At 37.1% G+C, this 24,945-nt stretch overlaps 2 protein-coding genes across 2 annotated transcripts in view; one reads left to right on the top strand and one right to left on the bottom strand.

Moving 5' to 3' along the window:
• Window positions 1-2,060: 2,060 nt before the first annotated feature.
• LOC116177244 (trafficking kinesin-binding protein milt-like) lies at window positions 2,061-12,807 on the bottom strand. Its single transcript, XM_031496162.1, has 6 exons — window positions 12,725-12,807; window positions 10,342-10,446; window positions 3,319-3,423; window positions 2,753-2,829; window positions 2,266-2,635; window positions 2,061-2,219 (listed from the first exon to the last, which is right to left on the bottom strand). Exons 4-6 carry the CDS (start codon window positions 2,801-2,803, stop codon window positions 2,077-2,079), a joined length of 564 nt encoding a protein of 187 aa, XP_031352022.1. The 5' UTR covers window positions 2,804-2,829; window positions 3,319-3,423; window positions 10,342-10,446; window positions 12,725-12,807; the 3' UTR covers window positions 2,061-2,076.
• An 11,319-nt stretch (window positions 12,808-24,126) lies between these two features.
• The window catches only part of LOC116176106 (SEC14-like protein 2), a 7,678-nt gene continuing 6,859 nt past the window's right edge, over window positions 24,127-24,945 (top strand). Inside the window, exon 1 of the mRNA XM_031494579.1 lies at window positions 24,127-24,228. Within this exon, the coding sequence (XP_031350439.1) occupies window positions 24,127-24,228 (102 nt within the window). The remainder of the gene's footprint in view (window positions 24,229-24,945) is intronic.

Here is a 24,945-nt window from a genome sequence, read left to right as displayed (position 1 = left end):
TGTCAAAAAAACTACTGGAATCGTTTGTGCTGTTAACTACTTTCGATTGTTCTATCGTCTTCCCAAAGAATTTGTGGGCGGGGCCAAAGAAATGCGCCCCGCCCCGCCCAATCTTATTATTATCAAAAAAACAATCGGGTTAGTTTAACAGCCCTTTTTTCTGACAAACAGGCCTGTTGCCGTTGACATATATTTTCGCATTCTTGCCTATCTCGTACCCCGGACATGTCTCATACTCGTACCCGCGAGCCTCACTTTCACGCAAATCTGGCATGTCATGTGACTGTTTGGCTCAGGTGGCTCCTCTACTACTAATATTCCGTATTATAATTTATAATTGAGAAAAATGCACCACCACTGTTTGGGCGAGAAAGTTGCATAAACGAAAATAACCACAACAAAAAAAAATACAAACGATTCCAATAGTTTTTCTGAAAATAGTCAAATCAGGCGGGTTCACATTTCCTTGACCCCGCCCACCACTTGTCTGAGACGGAGACTAGCACAAACAAAAGCAATTGCAACACAAACGATTCCAGTAGTTTGTTTTGCAATAGTGAGATTTGGCGGAGGTTGCATTTTCTTGACTCCGCCCACCGTTTCTCTGGGAAAGCGAGTAGCACAAACAAAAATAATTGCAGCACAAACGAGCTCAAATGAAGCCCAAAAGATTCCAGTAGTTTTTTTGACAATAGTACGATTGAGCGGGGTCCCATTTCCTTGGCCCAGCCCACCGTTCTCCGGGAAAGCGAGTAGCACAAACGAAAATAATTGCAGCACAAACGATTCCAGTAGTTTGTTTTACAATAGTAAGGTTGAGTGGGGGTAGCATTTCCTTGGCTCCGCCCATCGTTTCTCCGGGAAAGCGAGTAGTACAAACGAAAATAATTGCAGCACAATCGAAACCAATTTTTTTTTCAAAAATGGAAGCAATGGACGGGGCTGGGGAAATGGACCTTTAGTCAGGCCAATAAAAATCGATACATCAATTGTCGTCAATGTTTATAGTATAGTCACTGTAGAACCCGTGACTTTATACGAGGCAGTGACGACAATAAGGGCTAGAAGCTTCGCCCAGCCGCAAAGTTGCATCCAAAATTCATTGTAGTGTAGTGTAAGCAACACACAATACACATAATACACAATAACCATATAAAAGTACCAGAAACTCGATGCAACATGACTCTCAATCGAAACAACCAATCAAAAATTAGACACTCTATTGTCGCCACTGTCTTGTGTAAGACTGTAGAACCAGTTACAGTGACTGTATATAGACAGTGTCCATAATGCTCTGTGTCGGCAATGATTTTTCCAATTTATCATTGAGCGGATTGGTTTAACCAAATTACTAGATTTCGCTATTGTGTCCAACAAGATAAATTCATTACCTTGGTTTCAACCAATCCTGTGTACTTAGTCAAAACATGGCGGTTCTCGCAACTGCGAATAGAAAATAACACCACAGCAATGCTAAACATTCCGAAAGGTTTGTGGAATTGCATAAATGAATCATTCATAGTCCAAAACAGTCAACCATACCTATCCCGCCGAGTTCAGGACCAGGGAGTGTCTCAAACACATTTGTAGGGAACACACTATTAACTTTTGCACAAACTGCGTGGGAGATTCTTGTAACATGGAAGTTGATAGTGAGTAGCCTGAGCCCTTGCATCTCTGGTCCAAACAAAGGAACACATTTTGAACAGCAGCAACTGGAATATTGACCTGTAATCTCATTTCATTTAAAGTGATGGAAACCAAAACTAAACCCAAAACAAAACCAAAGGGTGGTCATGTTAAATTTGGTTGTTCTAAGATGCAGATTTATTAGGGAGTGGAAAGTACCTGTATAATTATGAAAAAAGAGTTTTAATAGATGTGTTCAAAAGAGGTATCGCGTGTGAAAATTGAACCATTCCAAACCCCTTGTAAAATTGTCTGCCGCAGCACCCCAAAAGGGTCACTAACTCTCCTTGTATAATATGTGATATGATCTAATCTACAATTATCACAGAGTGACCACGCTTTTGCAAGCACTGTAACTCCCGGGACGCTTTCACACCTACTAGTAGTTTATTGACATACCTTATGCAGCCTCATTTCAGTATCTCTCAACTTTGCAGATAAAGCCAAAATTTGTTCATGCTGTAAACGATTTTCCTCCTTTTGTCGATCGACTTCATCTTCCAATAGTCCCATACTTGAATTCGCACAAGCTATAAACCCGTCGTTAGCGTAACTTAACAAAGGTGGTCAACATACCGAGCTGGCCAGTGATGTCGCTTAAGAGCATTTGCTCCTTCGCCTCCACATCGTCAGTTTGCTCAGCCAATCGACAGTACTCAGATTTGAGGGCTACATTCTCCTCCTCCAAAGAACCGATCTTCTTCTGCATCAATTCGAAGTTGATACGTCCGTTAGTGATGCCGCTCTCGAGACATGATTCGTCCATATCGTTCGTAAGAATTTGAATGAGTTCTGTTTTCTTCGCAGACTCGTGCGTGAGTTGAGTGATCTTCTCATTGGCGCTCTTCAGTTCAGATTCCAAAGACGAAATTGTCGTTTCAAACTTGTTATTCTGCTGAAGTAGTTCTTTGCCGATTCTAGCAGTCAGTTCTAAATCTTTCTCTTTCTGAAATGGAAATGTACCACTAAGCTGCACAGTTATCACATTTATTAGCTTTCCGCAATTAACACAACACTATTTATAGCTAAGGTTAATTTTGATAAAACATACTCGTGTACTAACCTCTTCCAGAAGCCTAGTTACCGCTTCTATGTCATCGTAGGTCTTGGTCATTTGGCTCACCCGATTACTACATAGAACTGCAACAGAAAATTGCGGGTTACCTCCCATACTATAATGATAGGGCGAGAGAATGTGAGAAAAAGAGTGAGAAATAGAACCAATTCCTTAATTACGCTAATTCGAGTATAAAGTGATAAGATAACAAATGTAGAACTGACAAGTAAATCAACACACTCATCCAACTAAGTAATTATACTTTATCTTCATCAAAACTCATCGCCAGACACTGCTTAAGTAGACTTCAAACTGCATAAAAATCACCCACAGTTTCTCTTCATCTACAGCTGAAGAGGAAATTGTTATTTTTTACGCAATCTTTCCTTTACCTATTCTAATGTAACAGTCGCAATTAAGCTACCCATCCAAGTTTAACCTAATAACCTACAATGATTTTACTATTATTGCACCGTAAATTCACCTTTGTTTACTATAAAATACATTTTATTGTATATAATATACACAATGTGCTCTGCTTTATTTTTGAAACGCAGATGCAAGATACTTACGAAAGTAGTTAAGAGTTTCCCGGATTTGGTCCGGGGACAATTTCAGATCGGCCTCCTCAACTTGTAGTGCGGGACTGGGAATAAACCAATCTTGATTTTCGTAACCTGCAACAACAGAATTGGAATAATAAGACGATTTGGCAGTTAAACAACTATAAAATCATTCAAGAAACCTGCTACACAATCAAACAATTTATTGCTCATGCTGTGGAGATTTTGGTTTTTTCTAAGCATCTAGAAGGATTTAGATCATTTGGGAAACTATGAATACATACAGAGAGATTCTTTTAAATGGTTCGAAGCATTAGAGAATTTGGGCAACTTAAATCGCATCGATTAACAAAGGAACAGTCAAAAGTTTATTTAGAGTTTAGAATTACTACAATAAACTTGGGAATGGTTTAAGAAGTGTTACAATAATGATTTTTCTAAAAATCTTTTGATTTCCAAATTTATGGAGCATCCTGTACATAAAAAAATATTTTTGCGTTATGCACTTTAAACCAGTAAACCAATGTTGTATTTTTTGGAGTATCACCCTGCCAAAAGATATCACCCGGATATCGCACTAATGGGACACCCTGTATAAAAACGATTCTTTTTTGTTATGATTATTTTCTTTTTTCTAACGGAAACAACCCACCCTCATTAGGCTCATTAACAGCAGAACTGAATATGATATCATGATGTGGTTTTCATGCAATGTTTGACTACTGAAAGAGACATACTTGACAATGATTTTTGTCTCCCTCTGCTCATTCACCTCCACCACATCTGAATTCTGAATAGCAGTAAAATCCCCATTGACACACAGTTCTGAAGTACCGCAGGCAAAAATGGTGTACAGTAAAGAAGAAATAGTTGGTTGACATTATTTCCATTTTTTCATTTAATACAGATGGTGCTTGATTTAAGTACAAGGAACATTGGCCCATATGATTAAAGGTGCAAAGTTGCAAAATTCAAAGTAAATACTCGTAAGTCCCCTTCACACTGGACTGCTCAGAAGCGCTGCACTGCGTCCCGTACCGCTGCTCAGCAGCGCTGCTAAATCGCCCAGGATGAAGGATCACTTACGAGTACTTACTTTGAATTTTGCAAGTATAAGCATTTTATTCATATGGGCCATTAACGGCTTTTTCTAAATAAAAAAAAAATGAATGTAGTTTGGTCCTGATCTGCTCTCACAAATTAACCGTTTCATACCCAGTGGCGCACCCATAGGGGGGGGTTTTGGGGTTAACCCCCCCCCCCGAAATTAAGCACTGATACATTTTTTAAAAATAATCTTTTCCTACAATCGTTTATGAATTAATCATTCCCGTACGCAAATCGCGTGCGCAAAGTGATCAATTCGCGCACTATAATTTGCATGTTTAATCCATAGCAACCATGTAACTGTGTAATCTTTTGTTTATTAAAAACATAATTTATGTTAACATTTTGGATTTACTAATTTCAATAACCCCCACCGAATTTTTTTCTGGGTGCGCCACTGTTCATACCAGAATGTACCTCCGTTTGAGTAACTTCTTGTTTATGCTCAGTAACAATCGGGATCCATGGCAGATTTTCGCATTCACAAGCGTTGGCATGGTTACAAAATGTGGGGCCGATAGTTCAACCATTCTAAGTGTCATGGTTGCTGTGAAAAAATGTTTATTTTGGTGGCGTTAAATGAAACAATCAATTTTAAAACAACTTCAAGGAAATTTCAACACGAGGAAAACGATAAGATCATTGAGACAAATGCAACAGTTGGAAACACATTATCTATGCCAAAGAAACGATTTCCGCGCACTTTTGATAACAAGTTGATAAAATGTTCTTGAAACGATAAAACGCGTTGTCGGAAGTCTGTCCGCCCGTACTTTCATTTTAAGCCGAACCCTTTAACGTAAAATGATGCGTTTGTTTATAAAATATGCCGAGTCACTACTTGAGGACCAGAGGTCAAGTGTCAAGGTCAAAATTTAAAAAAAAAGACAAAAATGCAAGAGCGCAATTTTACTGTTTTTAGTCCGCAACGTATGTAATACGGTATTACATACAACAACAATACCCCAATAAAATCGGACGGAGTATGATAGAAGTCGGGGGGGGGGGGGGGGGGAGCACACGCCTTCCAGCATCTCCCCCCTGTACGTCCCGCAAAAGGGGATTGATTATAATCTTTCATATACAGGGTGGTGTCTAGCGCGACGCAGCATAGAGATTTCAATGGTAATTTCTTTATAGTCAATTACTAGCTCTCCTAATTATTTTAGAGCAAAAATCTAACTAGGTTTTTTCAGAGAAAAAAATACTGCATCTGTTCATACTATTACTCATAATTTTCCTTTTTCAAAACCGTAGAAATCGACAAAATAAAAAGGTTCATTTTACAATAAATCTGAAGATATGGCTTGGAATTAACTAAAAAAACAGTGATAACTTTTCATTATTTGCCTTTGACGTATATTAAATTTGTACTTTATAAATTAGTTAATCATAAAATTGTTTATCAATTTAACTGAAGAAAAAGAGGAAAGTTAAAGTTAAAGTTGTTTTATGCCCGCCAAGTAATAACATAGTGTAAGAATAGAATACACTAAGGTAATAACGTCTTTATTTACTGTGAAGTACCCCAATCGACCGATTCCAAGCAGTACCACAGTAGACAGAATTGTGCCCAAGTTTCTAAGAACAGGAACAGTGTTAAATCACTGCATCCGGAAAACAACAATATATTCATTGTTTTGGCTGCAGTAGCGGAAAAACCGAATATACGTTTAAGAACAATTCTTCCTCAAATCAATTTCTTTTTCTTCGATTATGTACTCTACTGGTTCCGGAAAATGATACACAAATGGTATCTGATGCAGATGCAGCATTACATTCTCCAAAAAAACATTACCCCATAGACGCTTTTTCTTGCGTCGGATAGTTGAAACAGGATTAAATATGAAAATCGTTGGACGTCAAACAACGATAACTTAGATGCGATGCGCTTGTAGTTTGTTAAAAGATTCCAAAGCATCACTGATTTATAAAAATGTAATTTTTTATTTTGTAGATTTCTACGGTTTTGAAAAACGGATTATAGGTAATCGTATGAACAGATGCAGTATTTTTTTCTCTAAAAAAAATTTATTTAGACTTTTGCTCTAAAATAATTAGGGGAGCTAGTAATTGGCTATAAAGAAATTACCATTGAAATCCCTATGCTGCGTCGCTCTAGGCACCACCCGGTATATAAAAAAAAGTGTACAAAAAGTGTACTTACAAAGGGAAAATGTCGATCTCAGCCATGTGCTTTAGTTGGTGGGGTCAAAGCTGCAAATTCACACGACAGTGTCGAAAGACATCTTTTCACTGCTATTGTTTGATACTTAGTGCCATATTTTAAAGAAGAATCGAAAATTTTGGGACTTGCGTCCCAAAATATATCATTCCTGTGAACACTAGCATAAGCTTCTTGAGTGAACCAAGAAAAATTTAGACGGCGCCATAGTGCAGGTTTTTCTTTAAATTTTGTTCCGTACCGTCTATATTAAAATTTCAACATTTTGTAATAACTAAGGTACAATTTCGTTGGTTACTAGAAAATAGTGTTCGTTGGGTATACACAAAGAGACGATAGCGGTCAAGTCACAGGCATCAGACATATGAAGAGAGATATTTTGGGAACCAAAAGTTAGTGCGGATTAAAGGCCATCAGGGAAAATAAAAATTAAAGATTCAATGTAATACTTTTTATCAGCGGGTGGCTTGTGAATCTAGTGATATCTCCAAAAATAAGAAAGCATCAAGCGCGTTAGTAGTCAGGTGTCAGACACTTCTTCATTGCATCGTAGAAATTGCCGCATCAACCAAGTCATGGAAATTCAGCATTAAGACAGGTCCTTTATTCAAAATTATTTGGGATAGTCAGAGTAAAATAAATTAACGAACTTCACAATCTAAATGACATACGTTTACAGTTTATATACAGGATGATTACCAGCGTGGGATCTGCAAAGAAAGTACCACACCAGAACTTATATACAGGGTGGATAATTCAAATGGAATAAATTCATTATTTCGGTTACTGTACACCAGGCATGTCAACCACGCGGGCCGCATCGCCGTTTTGAAACCTGCGGCCCATAACGATGTTTGCAAATTATAAAAGTTAATTGTACCGTGTGTCCTATTTTGGTTAAAACTGCAGTGTTTTTAAAGGTAGAGACTTAAGGTTTTCGCTACCCTCTGCCACTTTTTGGTGAAACGTATAATACCCCAAACAGAACCAATCTAGCTACGTTTTTTTCTGAGATACTGGGTGAAAACGAAAAGCTTGACTTTTGGAATGTTATCAGACCTTACTACCGATTAAGATATAAAAAAGATAAAAACTGGCTATTTTAGATATTGTTACGTAGAATCCAGCGGCGTAGTAAAAAAAGTTTTGGATCCCTGTTTCTGAGATTTGATCTAAAGTTGGTATTTTTTAAAACGCCCTGTATATCTTAACGTCAATTGCTTTTTATGCCTTTTCCTGATTACATTGATGTATTGAATAGAGGCATTTATTATTATTATGACTATTATGTGTCACAACCTATATATTTTTTTAAATCTTATCGATTAAAATTAATAGAAACCTTATTTTTTACTTTTTTAAATAGTAAGCAATGGAGTCATGGAGATTTTGTTCTGTTTATTGGATCCATGGTAATGGCGGTAGAAACATGTCATTTTGAAAAATATGATTTATTTTCATTTATTTATTTATTTTTATTTATTGACGTTAAAATACAGGGTGTTAGATTTAAAAAATATCAAGTTTGGGTTCAATCTCAGAAACGGTGATTCAAATTTTTTTACTACACTACTGGATTTTACGAAAATATATCTAATATAGGTAGTTTTTACCTATTTTTCTATCATACATCGGTAGTAAGATATGATTGATAACATCCCAAAAAGTCAACATGTATCTAATAAGAAACAAACGCATTTAGTTGGATTGATTCTGTTTGTTCTGTTTGTTTAAGTAGACAAGTTTAACAAAAAAATGACACAGAGTCCCGAAAACCGCACGTCTCTTAGCTTTAAAAACAGCTGAGATATACGACTGCAGTCTCAAAAAAATAGGACACAGGGTATACTTTCATGATTTGATGATTATTGGTATTTTTTCGTTTTATTGTATTATTTTGCATACCTACTTTTTATGTTAATAATAAAAAATCAAAATTAATGTGAACTTTTTAATTATGTGGCCCGCAGCTGTATGTGGGACCCTTAATGGCCCTTGGCGATAAATGAGTTTGACATGCCTGCCGTACATAATTATAGAAAATCCCAAAACACGTGAAGCTTAAATTATAAAGATTCATATTTTCAATGTAATAATGTGATCCCTCGTGTGATCCCTTCCTTCAACCCCCTTCAAGTGTCAGTTACAACCCCCATTTTTTAATGGCCTTGTGATATATCGTTTGAAAGGTCCCTTCATTCTCTATCCAAAAATAATATTGATTTCAAATTTATTGCAAATAAAAAAAATAAATTACCGAATTTCGGTTTTCAGATGACAATGTTATACAGGGAGATACATGTAGCTCGTTCGTTAGACGTTTTTAAACTTGCAGTTGAAATATGTAGAAACTTGAAATTTGGCTCACAGCCATACTCAACTCAACCATTCCGAAATGAAATATAATAATTTTAAGATGGCGCCGCTTGAGATATGTCAATTTTTTAAGGTCAGATTAAACATTCTGTGTGTCTATATGCAGTAGTTTCGAGTTATTGACATTTTTTGAGAGAAAAATTAACATGTCAAAAACTAAGACAGACCCGGACGCAAATCTTAAATGCGTTCAATTCAGAATAACATGGCGCATTTAGAAAATGGTTATGTTTCTATTTTAAAAACCAAGATGGCGTCAACTTCACGTATTTACGGAAGCGGCGCCATCTTGGAAATTGTATACTAAAAGGAATAGACAAATAGAATTTATTCAATGCACTTGATAAATACACAAGATTGGGTTTTTTAAAAAAGTCCTTAAAGGTCCTAAAATATCCTATAAACCCAAATTACAATGCGATTTATAGGTTTTCATGTCCTTGCTCTGATGTCACCTACACATTTTCTTAAACCGTTGTTCTTTAAAAAAAATAACACAAATTTAGAACGTGGTTCGCAAAAGAAATATTTCCGATCCTTGAAAGAGTACCTACTTGATTTGAACAAATCGAGTCATAGGTACAGTGATGTTTTGGAATCCCGGCCTGCTTGGTCTGAAAAGAATTTCAAGCAAATTTTATACATTTTAAAATCTAAGATGGTCGTTACAATTAAGAAAAAAAATTGAACATTTTGACAGTGGAGCACCTTATCAAGAAGCCACCGCCCCAGAAGTCTGTAGTCGGTCCGTGCGTTCCGAATCATATCCAAGTCCAGGGGGCGGAACGGAAGCGGTCACGAAAGCGCATCTAGAACTCCTGGTGCACAAAGACTAGATGTATTTATGAACGTTTTAGTTTAATTGCGTTTTTTCTCAATTGTCACGGCCATCTTGGATTTAATGTGCTTGAAATTATTTTCAGACCAAGCACGCCGGGATCCCAAAGCATCAAAACGAGATTCAAACATTTTTTATCAATTACACATATAGTAAAGTCAATGGGGAAACACGCTGTACCTATCTATTTTTGACAAGAAAATAAATAGAAAGCAAAAAACGGTAATTTAAACTGGAACTAATTGAACTATCGTTAAAGTAATTGGGTAAGTTGTTACAAGGAATAGATTTTTCTCAATATGGGGCCCAAAACAAATAAAATATTAATTAAGCTTGAAATTTTTTAACAATTATGCCACCACCTTGAAGTAAAGTTTTCTACAATTATGAACAAGCAGATACCGCGAATGTCAGCAATGAGATGGTATCTAGTCTAGCGAATTGCAACATTATTAACCAGTAGCAGAGCGTTAAAAATTGCTTTCTTAAAAAATACGTTATTAGAAAAATATTTAAAAAAAATTACCGCCAAATTTAGTGAGTGTATCAGCTCTAAGACGATACTTAGGAATTTGTTCCTCCAGTAGACTAATTATTTCTACCTCAGGTATTGTTTCTCCACTGCACACCTCTGGAAGAACAGAAAAAAAAATTAAACTTAATAATTGCAAACCTAAAAAAAAGAATAAGTAGGTACTTCTTACATTGTAAGCGAACCTTTCTTTGTACAGGTGAAAATGAAACACAGGATAGCTTAATGAGTATTAATTACAAGGATAATTGCCGCAACGTATTGTTCTTTCGACATAAAAATGATTTAATATATACAACTTATATAACAATTTCTACAGTTTCAGTATTGGCAACTGGTATGGCGTTGTTTTCAACTACCTACTCTACGCGTTTTTCGCCAGCGTCGCATGAGCAAAATAAGAGGATTAAGGTTAACATACCTTCTAAAATTTGAAGTTATTTTTAACAGTTATGTACTGTTTCCATATTATTAGACTAGATGCATAAATGGAATATTTTCGGCGCGATTTTACCTTTTGCGTTATCTAAATTTACCTACTTTCGCGTCGCATACTCAGACGGAACGAAAATTGTTACTCGTTTTGTATTAACAAACGGTATGCTCACGAGGTGAGTAGGTAAAGTATCAAACTGATGCACTGTGAATGCAGTGTAATTACGCAGACCTTGAACTGTACTAGTACAAATCCGAAAAGTTACATATAATTTCTGTCACACTTACACATTCCCATTAGAAGTCGAACGTGTCATGAAAACGTTATACACCAAAAACGAGATTATTGTCATTTTCGTGTCGTTAGTCCTTACTAAACCACAATAATTAGTTCAATTTGAGGGTTACGCTAGAAACAACTTCGGTTCCATGTGTACTTTATAATTGTGGACACCTCGTTGTACCACGCATAACGCTTGGCGTTTTCCCAACAAAATTGGCCCATATTTGATGACTCTCCGTCAACACCAATGACTTGATACAGGAAAATAAATATTTACCTAGTTCTAGCAACGCTAGTCTTGCGGTTTTTTCCGTGTTGAAATTTGGCGTTACAATTTTGACATATTTTGGTTATGGGAATTGCAAAATGTCGGCGATATTATAATAATTGGTATGGGTCTGGTAGTAACAGCTCGCGACAACCTCAAACTAAGATTAGTCTCGAATTGTGTAGACCGCATAGTAATCAGTCGTGTCGTCGTCCCTTAAAGTATCAAGGTGGCAGCGACAACTTGTAACGGTTTATTTTTTCCATTACGAAACAGCCAACATTTACTTGTTGAAAATCCTAATAACTTTCGAACTCTATTGTTGGAATTTTAACAACGACATTTTACCGCGCAGTGCGTTTCGATTTTGACTTTCTTTCTGTCGAAACCCATATCCAGTTACACTTCGTTAAAACCAACAGCTGAAGTGTTAGTTGAGAACGCATGGAATTTTAACTGCCATCACCCATATTTTATTAATCTCCGGCAATTGGATTCATTAAATTGCAAATTTATGATATCAACGAAGAGGGTTACCTTTGATTTCTTTTAGGGTTTGAATTGGATCACCGTGTCACCACCGAGATTTGATCCTCAACAAAGAGACAACATCTCGGTTAAGTTATGATCGAGTTTGCCACATGAATATTATTGTAGTCCACCACATCCTCCTGGAGAGGTTCGTTTATTTTTTTATTTGCACGATAATTACTAACCTAAATATAATGCTACTTGGTATGGTCGGAAAGCATATTTTCACAGCTTTCCAACGACGTATCACACATGGGGAGTCACTATTTAAGATTTAAAAGTTGGGGTGGGTGGGGCGCAGGGGGTTGGAGGGGGTGCGTCGCCAACTATGTCATTGTGATTCCCCCTCCGAATTACCGAAACGGATTTTGATTAAGTGGATTGATAAAGACACTAAATTGATTTTGATTTTTTTAAATATCTCGTTTATTTACTAAGACATGGGGGGTGGTAAGTTTTCAAATTGTCACCCTGTATAAATTAATTCATCAGGTATAAAGTTATACAGTTATTGTATAAATATTTTGTGTGGATATACTTGTCCTTGCAAATTTCATATTTAGCGCCTCAGATTTAGTTCTCATTTTAGTCATACCCAGTGATGGCGCTGCAGATGTTGGCTTCAAGTTTTATATTAGATAGGTATTATACGACGCTAGCAGTCCAGGTTTTAATGGTCGAAGGTTAATTATAGGGGGGCATTTACTGTTCTTAATGTTGTTTTCCCAGTAGATACCGATACTGAATTTTGCTTCCGTTCCCGCTTGAAAAAAATTGCTACCGTTTCCGTGTGCCGTAATTTTGTTTAGGGTTTCGCCGTAACCGTTATCACCTGGGTGACCGTTCTATGATTAGCTTACCTGTGGGCTGTGGCAACTGCACCGTTCCGAAACCACCGACCTTGAAACAACTCCTGGTGGCGATCGAGACTACCGTACCGTTCCGCCGGCTATGTTAATGTGTATAAAATTTATTTTCTCCAATTAAATGTTAGAAAACATTGGGGAAATATGAGGAAATTTCAAAGGAATGAGAGAATTCTAAGAAAAATTTAGGGAAATAAAGTTTCTATAAGAAAGTCTCGTTACTCATTTCACGTTAATTCGGAGAAATTTTGTGTAAACTTTGAAAAATTTTAAGGCTAGAAATTAAGGGAAGTAGTGGCACTTTTTCGGTAATGATGAAAATATTTGTTCCCTAAAATAAGTAATCTTGTTCCTCATATGGGAAATTTCGAGGACATATGTAGGAAATGGATGAAATTAGAGGAAATTCGGAGGAAACTTTGGAGAAATCTACAGGAAATGTTGGGGACATTAAGGCAAATGGTGTCTATTTTTAGACAATGAAGGAAATCTCGAATGCAACCTAACTAAATAGGTACATAATTCCGATACAAATTGTTTGAGGTAATTAATGCCGAATAAAAAGTTAGACAATTTAAACCGTACTTTGATTGTTTTATTCTCGGTTTTATTGCAGGAAAAAAAAGTTACAATATACACTTAAGATACGTAAGTCAACCAAATCTTTAATAATATTTAATGATTGTACTTATGCAGTTTTTTTTAACAAAAAGGAAAGTTAATTTTAATTGTCAATTTAATTAAAATAATTTACCCGAGATCAGCTCTCAAAATTTCGCAACTGGACAACTCCTCTATAAATGCATTGTGGTTACACAGTTACATAATTGATTTAATTTATATTAATAGTTTTTACTTATTATTTACCTGGATTAAGGACAGAATTAGAAATAGTACCGACCCTGATTGTGGACCCTTGTGGAACACCGAATTGTCAATTTTTGCTAAAAAATCTATGTATCCTTTGTAACATGGACAATCACTTAAGTTAATAATGACGTGTTTGAAATTTTAGTACACGGTCGGATATGTCAGTGCAGTAACGTCGATCATTTCATACAAGCACAATTACTAATCAAGGCTTACCTCACACCGGCAGTAATCCGCGCGAGTTAAGTTTATGACTCATATCACTCAAATAGAATGCGTAATGAACAAACCCCTTTTACTAGCAGCCACAACTTACACTTTGTACGTCAATAACCCACGCGACACTCGAAGATAACGTCTGCATGTCAATTAAGAGAACGTCAAAGTAATCTAATAATATCGTGGACGTTAAAACGCATGGGAATAACGGGCTTCGAATTCCACTAGCGAGCACATGGGAAGGAGTTTATGGTAAGTTATCAATGGAATTCGACGTCCTTTCTCAACTAGTTTTCAGATTAAGTCGCGTGCATGTGAGTGTGCGTTCACAGCATTACTATTACGTAAACAATGACACGCTGTTTAAAAAAATTATTGAAGACGGATCGCGAAAGCGCACAGCAATTGCAATGCCAATCATATTAAATTATTTACTTATCTTCATTTTTTACATTGTTCATTGCGCACGACTGCCCTCAAAGTTTTTTTAGAAGGGATCCGTTCAATCTATTGACCTGAAATTAAATGCTCTACTAATAATAAAATCGTGTTAGATTTCATTACGAAACAAAAATTGAAAGGGAATCGAAGACGAGCGAACAAAAGTCTGGAGATTGTATCGGGACACCGACGACGACTTTCCCCTAAAACAGAACGCTAGAATAAGAATTTGAGGCATCTTTCATCGGGATTTTGTGATAAGCCTTCTAATTAACCCATTAAATTCGACGCTATAGAACTGACATAATGAGGCGGGCAACTTCTCACTTACTTTACTTTGGTAATTGGACAGTCAGCGAGTGACAGTGGAGTCACATGGAAAAGGGGGATAGAACTTTGAACACTTCGAATTTTCCATACTATTCTTGAAGTTTTTGTTTTCAAGTGACAAGATTGAAATTGCAACAAACCTCAATTGGAACTACAGATTTTTCTTGGTTGGTAACACAGATTGCAAAGAATTTCAGTCGAGTACACGACTTCCATAGTACCTTAATTGAAATTCTGTAAAAATTCAATGACCAAATTGAGTCTCAACACTCTTATCTAGGCCGTAATTTGGGCTCGATTAAACACAACTAATCATTTAGATATATTTATTTAACATTAATCAATCAAAGAATGGCACTTAGGGGAAGAAGACAAATACCACGCAACAAGCGATCGATAAAAACAAGACGGCACTGGGTTAGTTGAAATTACTGATTTAAAATTGGCTTTTTAATGGCAGAAAAACGCATTGGTACTGGGATAGGTTTTATGTAAGCTATACAGTTGGTATACAGGGTGGTGACTTGCGTAACGCATCATAGGAATTTCAATGCAAAATTCATAACATGCGATCATTGGCTCCCCAAATTATTTTAGAGCAAAAATGTATTAATGTTTTTTTACGCCAATCAACCGTATTAGTTTTCAATTTTTTTCATATAAAGACGGAAAATTGGAAAAATATCTTTTTCAATAATCTGCGATGCCATGGAATTTTCTAAAACAAAAAGATATCCAGTTAGATATAAGCAGCAGCGAAATGAATTTTATGATCGACTTGGTTACTGTCTTGCAGTTAATGGTGACTTATTCGAACATTTATTGTAAATTGTTATATTAGGAAACCGTTTTTAGTAATTTGATCTTTCTTTATGTTGAATTCGCTGTTCTAAATATAATACTTTTTGATAGAATTTGATTTGTTTTATAGCAGACATTCCATGGCATAACGGATGTTGGTGTAGTTTTTGTTTTATAAAATTCCATGGCATCACAGATTATTGAAAAAGATGCGGGTTTTATTTTTCCAATTTTCCGTCTTTATTATGCAAAAAAAATTGAAACTAATACGGTTGATTGACATAAAAAAAATTTTTCTACAAAAAACTTTAATACATTTTTGCTCTAAAATAATTTGGGAAGCCAATAATCGCATGGTATGAATTTTACATTGAAATCCCTACGATGCGTTACGCAAGTCACCACCTTGTATAGGTATTCCGTTTTTGGGCGTGGAACCGTTAGGTGCGCGGTCCGAAATAAGTTAGGCGTTAAGTCCTGAAAGTGCGACCACAAAAAAAATTCGGAAGAAATTAGGCGTTAGGCCATGTGAGAATCGCGTTGTGCGGTTAAAAAAGTAAAACCAAATCGACCGTCCGCAGAAGTATAGCATGGTAATAGTATTTTGTGTTATAGCCGCGGGGTGATTAGCATTATTTCGTGAAATAGCTGGAACACGTTTGTCGAACAAATTTCATGCAAGTAGTTGAGCATATGTAGTGCGGGAATTCGAACTATACGAGTGGATATGAAATAAGGCTTGGACGTTTTAAGTAAAATAAAAATTACTCGCGAAATACAGATACCGGAAATCAACGTGAATTTGATTCGTGGATTCTAAATTTAGTAATGTGGACGGTAAATGGCGTAAAATTTCACTAGTTGCTTTCAATCAATTAATTTTCATCGCCAAATTCCTTTCTCCATTGGATGCCGTAGATGGTGTAATTTGTTGAAAATATCCGAGAAAAATCCAAGCTTCCTTCCTTTGGTACTGGAGTTATCCACCTTTTTGAAATACGCTATCCAAGCAATCGTTGATTGAGTAAAATGCTCAAAAACACGGGGTAGTTGATACTATACTTCTCATTTTTTGCGCATTTCCACAAAAATAAAAAAAAATGCGCTATTGTGGCCACTTTGTCCGTCCGTCCGTCCGTCCGCTAACTTTGCGACGCTACTAGTTTTTTATCTTAAGAGCTATTGTTCTACTTTTTTCGCTATTTGGTTCGTTATGGTGTCGAGTCTTGTACCAAGGAAGGAATTTTTTCTGTACCGCTTACAAAAAAAGTTATTGTAAAAAAAACAAAAAACCGTTTTTTACATGTTCCATAATTTTACACTTTTGCCGTTTATTAACGATCCTAGAGATCGTTTATAATTTTGCATTGCTATCTGTCGCCTGCCGGTTGGTCTCTCCGTCTGTTCCTTTGTCTGTCTGTCCATCTATCTGTCCGTGTGAACGATAACTTTGTTTAGAAATGTTCGATCGCTTTTACATCTCCGTTAGTTATGAACTGAATTGCATGAAATTCAATATGGGCATAGCTTTAGCCATATAATACGCAATGCCAAAAGTTGAATCGAATCGATTCAAAATTCACAGTGCCCTTTTCGCATCTCGACCATTTTATAAACCGAATTGCAAACTTTTTTACTTATAAAAGTATTTGAATGAAATTTGATACATAGGCACTTGGAATAAAGGAAAATCAAACGCCAATTTCAAAATTTGGTTTTGCGCATGCGCAGTGCCAACTTTTTTATTTATGGAAGAATTTAAATGAAATTTGATACATAGGCACTTGGAATAAAGGAAAATCTAGCGCCAGTTTCAAAATTTTATTTTGCGCATGCGCCGTGCCAACTTTTTTATCTATGGAACTATTTAAGTGAAATTTGATACTTAGGCGCTTGGAACAAAGGAAAATCTAACATTAGTTTTAAAATTTAGGTATGCGCATGCGCAGTTCCAACTTTCTTATTTAGAAAAGCATTGAAATGAAATTCTTCTCATAAACTGAAATTGAAGTAGCACGTCAACAATGGATTGCCCATGTGCAACGCTATCTTTCATATTTGTGGGCGGATTTTTACGATTTTAACAGAAGTTGCATCTTACAAATGGGAAATGAATGCAAGTGGAAATGCGCTTTATTTAAATCGTTTACGATTACTTTTTAACTTGTTTATATTTGTATTTCAACCCATTGCCGTGCCTTTAAGGGCAAAAAGAATTCATTTTGATCAATCCTTAAAGAACGGTACTTTATAATATTATCAAAATGTATTTATTTAGATCCTAAATTGAACCCGCCTCGTAGGAAATAAATCTAATGAAAACCATATAGATAGGTTCAAAATGTTCTATTTCTTAAGCTCATGAATTGTCTTTTACAAGATAGGGTAGTGAATTCAATGCTGTATTGGAGTGTAGACGTCGTATATGTTTAAAAGTAGATTTTGTTTAGCGTATGTAGAAATGCCAATTTGCTAAATACTAGTGATTGTTGTTTTTTTTGTTATTCCGAGTTGAGTAAATTAAAGAGATCGCCACTTATTAGTCAGGACACGACTCGATAACAGAATTTTAAATGAAGAAAGTAAAATTAGTAAAATATGTAAATGAAAGTAGCTTTTATTTTTTCGAATTTGGGTTAATATATGTCATTATTTGGATGTTTTTTTTAAATTTCCTTGAGAATTGCAAGCAAGTAATTTTATTTTTCAGATAAATAGAACAGGTCCACTATCCTAAAAAGCAAATTGCAATTAAAATCGTGAACTAGCCGACGGAAAAATTCTCCCTGTACAGGGTGGTTCAAATTCGTGGCTCACCATTGGGATCTCTGTAACGGATACAGTGTAGGTTAAACTGGGGCAAAGTTGTCCCTTTTTGTGACAAAAAAAACGTATTTGAAATATTTGAAATAGCGTTTTTTTTAGTCACAAAAAGGTCAACTTTGCCCATATTTAACCTACACTATATCTCTCCCCGTTGCGAAGATTCCAATGCCACGAATTTCAACCATCCTGTACAAATTTTACAGTATTTAAAAATACAACAAATTAAATCGTATAAACAAGGTATTTCAACCCTAGAATGTAACTGTTACATTTTGACGCTCAACGGTGGGGTTTTAAAAAGGGGCGCGTTACATATAGGGTTTTCACGTCATTGATTTGATGACGTCAACAATACACGGCATTGCCAAATATTTCTAAGGTATGCTGATATATTAATCTTTTATTTAGGAAACACTTTTAGGTTATGTTTCTACCGTCAAGAGGAACAAGAAAATTCAGAGATAATTTTTTGGGCTCTCTGTGTGAAACCAACCTACTGTGCATAAATAAAACCCCTTCCTACTGTGCTGCGACGGGTTCAAGGAATGTGCAGTCTACTAAGTCTGTAGTATTATTAGCATTTTGTTTATAACGTATCGCTGCCGTTGTGAGCAGAAAAATGAGGAATGTGGGCATTGCGGCATTATGTAAATGTTTCGGAAGTTATAAACCACGCAAAAACCGAACCAAAGTGTCAAATGTCAACAAATAACAAAATAACGTTTGGCAACATTGTAAAATAAATTCCGAATCTGCCAACTTTCTCTCCTAAAAAGTAACTAAATAATAATGAATATAAATACGCCAAATCTTGATTTAAAGTGGTATGCCATTTTCTTCTGGTGATGACGTCGTTTATTTATTTATTATCCTTCTCTTGTTCTGGGATAAAATTACTATGCATGGACACAAAATGTGAAAGTGTTGATTTCCACGAAATTTCGTATGTGGACGCTTTTCGAGATGAAAATAAAGAATACAAAATGCGGAACGACAAGAAGAGACATATCTACTGATGGTGCCACAACTTTCAGTGGCAATATCTGCGGAACGGAGTGTCGGAGGAGGGCACTATTAAAGGGCGGAAAGATCGTCAAGACGCGACAAAGTAAAACTATTGAAAAATGTGGGGGGGGGGGGGGGAAGCACACGTTCTACCCTTTTTGGTACTCTAATGAAAGGTAAACTTTTCACGCGCGACTCCTTTTCAAGGGAAGGGGGGGGGGGGTATAAAATCATTTTATCTTACATGGTGTTCTAATTAAAGGTCTCAACGAGGAACTGTTTTCTAACAACTATCGCCCTTCTTTCTGACGGGTTCCTCCTCCTCGACCCCTTATCGTGATTGCTTATATTTCCTTATACTTCAAGAGCGGATTGTCGGAGGAGGGTACTTACAGAGGGCGTCTGGAAGAAATATATTCATTGGAGCTGCCAAAAGACCAAGACCGAATTACTCGAGAACGGTTTGTGGGAGGAGAGTACTCAGAGGCAAAATGAATCCTCTGAGCGAGACATATATATTGGCAAAGCCGAAACGAATATCTTGAAAACGAAGTATCGGAAAAGGGTATTCGTAAAGGGCAAGTAGAACGTCTGGATGAGACACATATACTGGTGATGTCAAAACTGTAAGTGTAGAACGGAGGTCGGAGGAGGTACTCTCAACAGGTGGAAAGATTGTCTAGACGAGAGATATTTATTGGCGGTGGTGAATAATGCCGGCCCGTGTGGAGTTTTGCCACAGTTTCTATACGTAGCTTCGCATAATGCTAGCATGATGTTGAAATCTACGAGGCGAATGCTGGAGCTCTTCCCTCTCAGCACCATAACTCCGTTCCCATCCTAAAATATTCCCGTTCACTTGCTGAAGGGGGTCAGGAAACCCTGAGCAACCAGCTCCCAGTAGCCATCGGGGTACCGGAGGAATCAAACACGTTGACTCTCTCCCACCCTTTCCCTTTGGAGCCCTAAGCAAAGATTGTGAAAAAATCTGATCTCGGTATGATAGTGTTGTGCACGGAAAAATTCTTGAAACTCAATGGGTATTGAGTGTTAGGGCTGAGGTTAGAGCAAACATTAAAATTTGACTTCTTTTTCGAATTTTCGGATCGATGCGCTGTGCCCCAATCGTTCTTATTTATGAACCGATTACAATTTTGACGTACACCCCGATTTGCTGAGGACGAATGCATCTATGACCAAGTGAAGTTCATCTAGTTAAGGTTCCCTTTGGCCCATATTTAAATTAAAATTTAAAAATCTGAAATGTAATCCGTGGATGTACAACGAATGTGGAAAGTCTACACCTTTACGATTTTCTTTAAGAATCTTGAAACCTTTTAATTCAGCCATGGTTTACATACAATTTTATTGAAAACAGAAAAATGTGAACTAATCTCGGAAAGGCACGACGCGCTCTTGGTGACAACCTTGACTGGGAACGCCCTTGTTACAAAACAAAAGTGCGATCGACAGAGATTATTAAAAAAAACGAAACGGTTCTGATTCAATGCTCTCTCCTGAATATTCGGCAATGAAAAAGGAAACGCACTCACCTCCTATACCAAAACCAATTAATCGCCGGCGCCCATTACCTACACGCATTTCCACACTAAACTAATAAAGTACCTACACCTTTTTAAGTTGCACTTACCATCTTCTCACACATTTTAGCACAAAGTATAAGTTCACTTAGGCACAAAGCAAAACCAGAAATAACTTCACAGGTTAATCTAAACGTAACCTTGCCGGTCACGTGCTACTTAAAATCATGTGAATTTCGAAGAACGATTTCGAATTAAAGCGTTACATTGTTTCCTTTACGCAATATATAAATGGCCCTTTTTTTCGTGAAATTATAAATGGTAGTCGGTCGGTTTCTAAAAACCGAAATGGTATAAGTATCGCGAGCGTCAACGGCGAGAAGAATGGGTCCCACAAAAACGTTCGCACGAAAACGTTTCAAGTAATTAACGACATTATAAAATTACATATTCCGTAATTTTCCTAACTTTCTCAAGTAATAAATGAATAAATGAAATGGTAGTAACTAACTGTACACATCTCGAGAAGAAATTCTTAAACCGTGTTAAATTACATACTAGTTTTCGTGTACTAGACTAACCGTACCGCGATTTATTCGCGCTGTATTTTATTTAATTAGAATGTTTACACTAATTTGAAATATCTACAAGTTGTCGCCGGCTCGAAATTGAGGTGATCCAAGCAGTAAAATTAATAATACTAACCTAACGCTATGTATTACGGGGTGTAAAAATAGGGCGTGTAACTCACACGGTTATTTATACAGGCTTGACTCATTTATTTGTCAACGACCGTTCGAAGTAGTCCCCATACTTTTTTGGGACAGACATTGTTCCACTAATATACATCAACATCTAAGTTTTTCAACAAAAGTTACAGGATAAAGTGTATTTTCGCCTTACGTGTATTAGGTATTTATAAACAGCAATTTTTTTCCCAAAGAAAAATCTACAATTTAATGGCAAAATATCAAGTATGGTGCTTATGGAGATACAGTACATGCTTGCCAACCATGAAAATGTTCCAAATCGTGCGGGACCGGTGTGGGAATCGCGCGATTATCACCGCGTATGAACGAAGCCTATGTTGTGCTTTAATACTTGAATTCAATCATATGTCAGTTTGGCATCATTGCGGTGATGAACAAGAATAACGTTATTGAAGAATGACGCAAGAAGTAAGAGAGATGCATTTAGTTAGTCCATCAGACCCTACACTGCACCTGGGGGTGCGAACGCAGTACTTAAGCACATTCCCTAGTTTTGAATCTACTACTGAGAATCCCATTTTGAGAACACTCCTTTAATCGTACCAAATTCCAAGAGTGCATTCTCAAACCGAATTTGAAGAAGTATAAAATCGGAAATTTGTGAAATGCGCACGAGATTTTTGAGATTAGCAGAGTATTTTGAAAAAAAATAACTGTTTTTCGTCGACCTCTCGATAACAATATAAATTACTCCTTAGTGACGAGTACAATGATGAAGCCTATTAATCGTTAGCAACCATTAATGGTTAGCAACCAACCATTATACGTTAGCAACCATTAATCGTTAGCAATCACTTATACATAACAACCATTTTATTAAAGGGAAATGACAATTATATAACAATTCACTTTCGGCAACAGCTGAGAACTTCCATCCACCTAACCATTTTAATCGCGGTTTTAATGTAGTGAGATCAGCAGCCAGTATGGTCGCCAAACAATCTCAGCAAAGCATATCCTGATGTATGTATGTGTAGCTCCTCGGATAAGGTATTGTTAAGGTATTCAGTTACTTTACCTTCAACATTGAGTACGTCGACCACAGGGATGAACATTTCCATATCTTTCACTGTTAATACACGTACTTTAGTATAGTTGCAAAAGAATTAATTACATTCTAATTTCACATACCTTTTCAAGGTAAAATGTCAACGTGACATTTTCGGAAATATCTCCTTTCAAATTCATTTTATTCGATCAATTGCCGAACTGATCGAAACCGTTCCAATAAGTTTCTTTTGATTTGAGTGGATATAATGTTAAAATCGTCTCCGCAGCAGAGCAAGCAACATTACCTACCCCCAGTAGTCCAGTCAATAGAGACCTAAATAGGGGAGTTTAGTCAAAAATTTGGTGTCCAAGAGGTTATGACTGATTCTTATGTATTTTTTGGCGTAGATTCCGAATGTTTAATCTCCCACCAACCTTAGGGGGTGGGAACCCCCCCAAAAATGCAAAAAACCCCAAAATTTCGGCCCAAAATTCAGAATTTTGGAAAAATCTCGCTAAATTTAGATTTTTGGTCCAAAGTACCTTAGTTCAAAATTAAAGTACACAAAATTTGCAGGAAAAGTGATATATACACTTTTGGTCTAGGACCAACGGGGGCGGAGATAAGAGGGAGGTCAAAAAAGGGTACTTTGTTGGAAAACGTGAAAAAAACGGAATTTCTCTGAATAACTCTCTAAATGTTGGTTTTAGAGAAAAAACTCAAAGGACCAAAATGAAAGTAGACGAAAAATTACTTCGGAAAGTGCACGTGTGCGGAGCCGATGAAGGGGGGGAGGAGGGGGAGGGGGCGAGCGCAAAACCTCTCTTCCTGGCGCCGCGCGACGGCACTGGCATAAGGCGCTATACGCGCAGTTTCGGGTATCTCTGGCGGCCTCGGTCCCGGTCATAACGGATGCTTCTTTGTCCTTATTTTAGAAAGGGGCCTCTGGCTTCCCCCTCCCTCTTGTTGGTCGTTTGTATGCTTTTTGTGTCCTCTGGAAACCAGTTCAAGATCCTTCTTCAGTGCGTCTGTGTTGTCGCGTCGTGCGCATCACGCTATATTGCTCCGTGCTTATTTACTATTTTTCGCCTGAGCCAGTAGAGGTTGAGTTTTTATTTAAAGATGACCTAAAAAAGTGCGAAAGTAACGTTTCTTGCTGTCCGCCATGCAAATCAGAATTTCAGACAAATACTACAATCTCCCCCAAAAATTGTAACTCGAGCACTAAATAAACAAGTACAATGCGATCAAAAATGATTGGCTCTCTAGTCGCCTTTGGAATTTTTGTTTACATGGGAAATCGTATCTAACTTGAACTTCCAAAGGCGACTCGACAGCCAATCATTTTTGATCGCCCGATATAAATTGTGCACAACTCCTGTGCAGATAAAGCGCATTTTTTTAACCGAAATAGCTTTTGTATGGACATCACCAATGGATACATTTCTTGCAGACGTTTCAATCGCCCTTTGATAGTACCCTCTTCCGACAATCCGTTCTTGAGGTATAAGGTAATATACCCGATCACGATAAGAGGTCGAGGAGGAGGGCTATGGTTGGTAGAAATTAATTCCTTGCGTTGAGACCTTTCATTAGAGTACCATGAAGGATAAAACTAGTTTCACTCTCTCCCCTCGAGAGTATATGCAAGCGAACAAACTCAAAACGCACAGGCGCGCGAGCACGATATTACAGAAAATTTCGGTAAAAACAACAAACTTTTAACCGAAAAATAGTAAATAAGCAGGGAGCAATATAGCGTGATGCGCACGACGCGACAACACAGACGCACTGAAGAGGGATCTTGAACTGGTTTCCAGAGGACACAAAAAGCATACAAACGACCAACAAGAGGGAGGGGGAAGCCAGAGGCCCCTTTCTAAAATAAGGACAAAGAAGCATCCGTTATGACCGGGACCGAGGCCGCCAGAGATGCCCGAAACTGCGCGTATAGCGCCTTATGCCAGTGCCGTCGCGCGGCGCCAGGAAGAGAGGTTTTGCGCTCGCCCCCTCCCCTCCTCCCCCCCTTCATCGGCTCCGCACACGTGCACTTTCCGAAGTAATTTTTCGTCTACTTTCATTTTGGTCCTTTGAGTTTTTTCTCTAAAACCAACATTTAGAGAGTTATTCAGAGAAATTCAGTTTTTTTCACGTTTTCCAACAAAGTACCCTTTTTTGACCCCCCTCTTATCTCCGCCCCCGTTGGTCCTAGACCAAAAGTGTATATATCACTTTTCCTGGCAAATTTTGTGTACTTTAATTTTGAACTAAGGTACTTTGGGCCAAAAATCTAAATTTAGCGAGATTTTTCCAAAATTCTGAATTTTGGGCCGAAATTTTGGGTTTTTTTGCATTTTTGGGGGGGTTCCCACCCCCTAAGGTTGGTGGGAGATTAAAAATTCGGAATCTACGCCAAAAAAT

This window comes from Photinus pyralis, unplaced genomic scaffold, assembly GCF_008802855.1.
Source record: "Photinus pyralis isolate 1611_PpyrPB1 unplaced genomic scaffold, Ppyr1.3 Ppyr1.4_LG7, whole genome shotgun sequence".
Lineage (NCBI taxonomy): Eukaryota > Metazoa > Arthropoda > Insecta > Coleoptera > Lampyridae > Photinus > Photinus pyralis.
The sequence above is the reverse complement of the archived record's forward strand: the minus strand, read 5'-3'. Positions and strand labels throughout refer to the sequence as shown.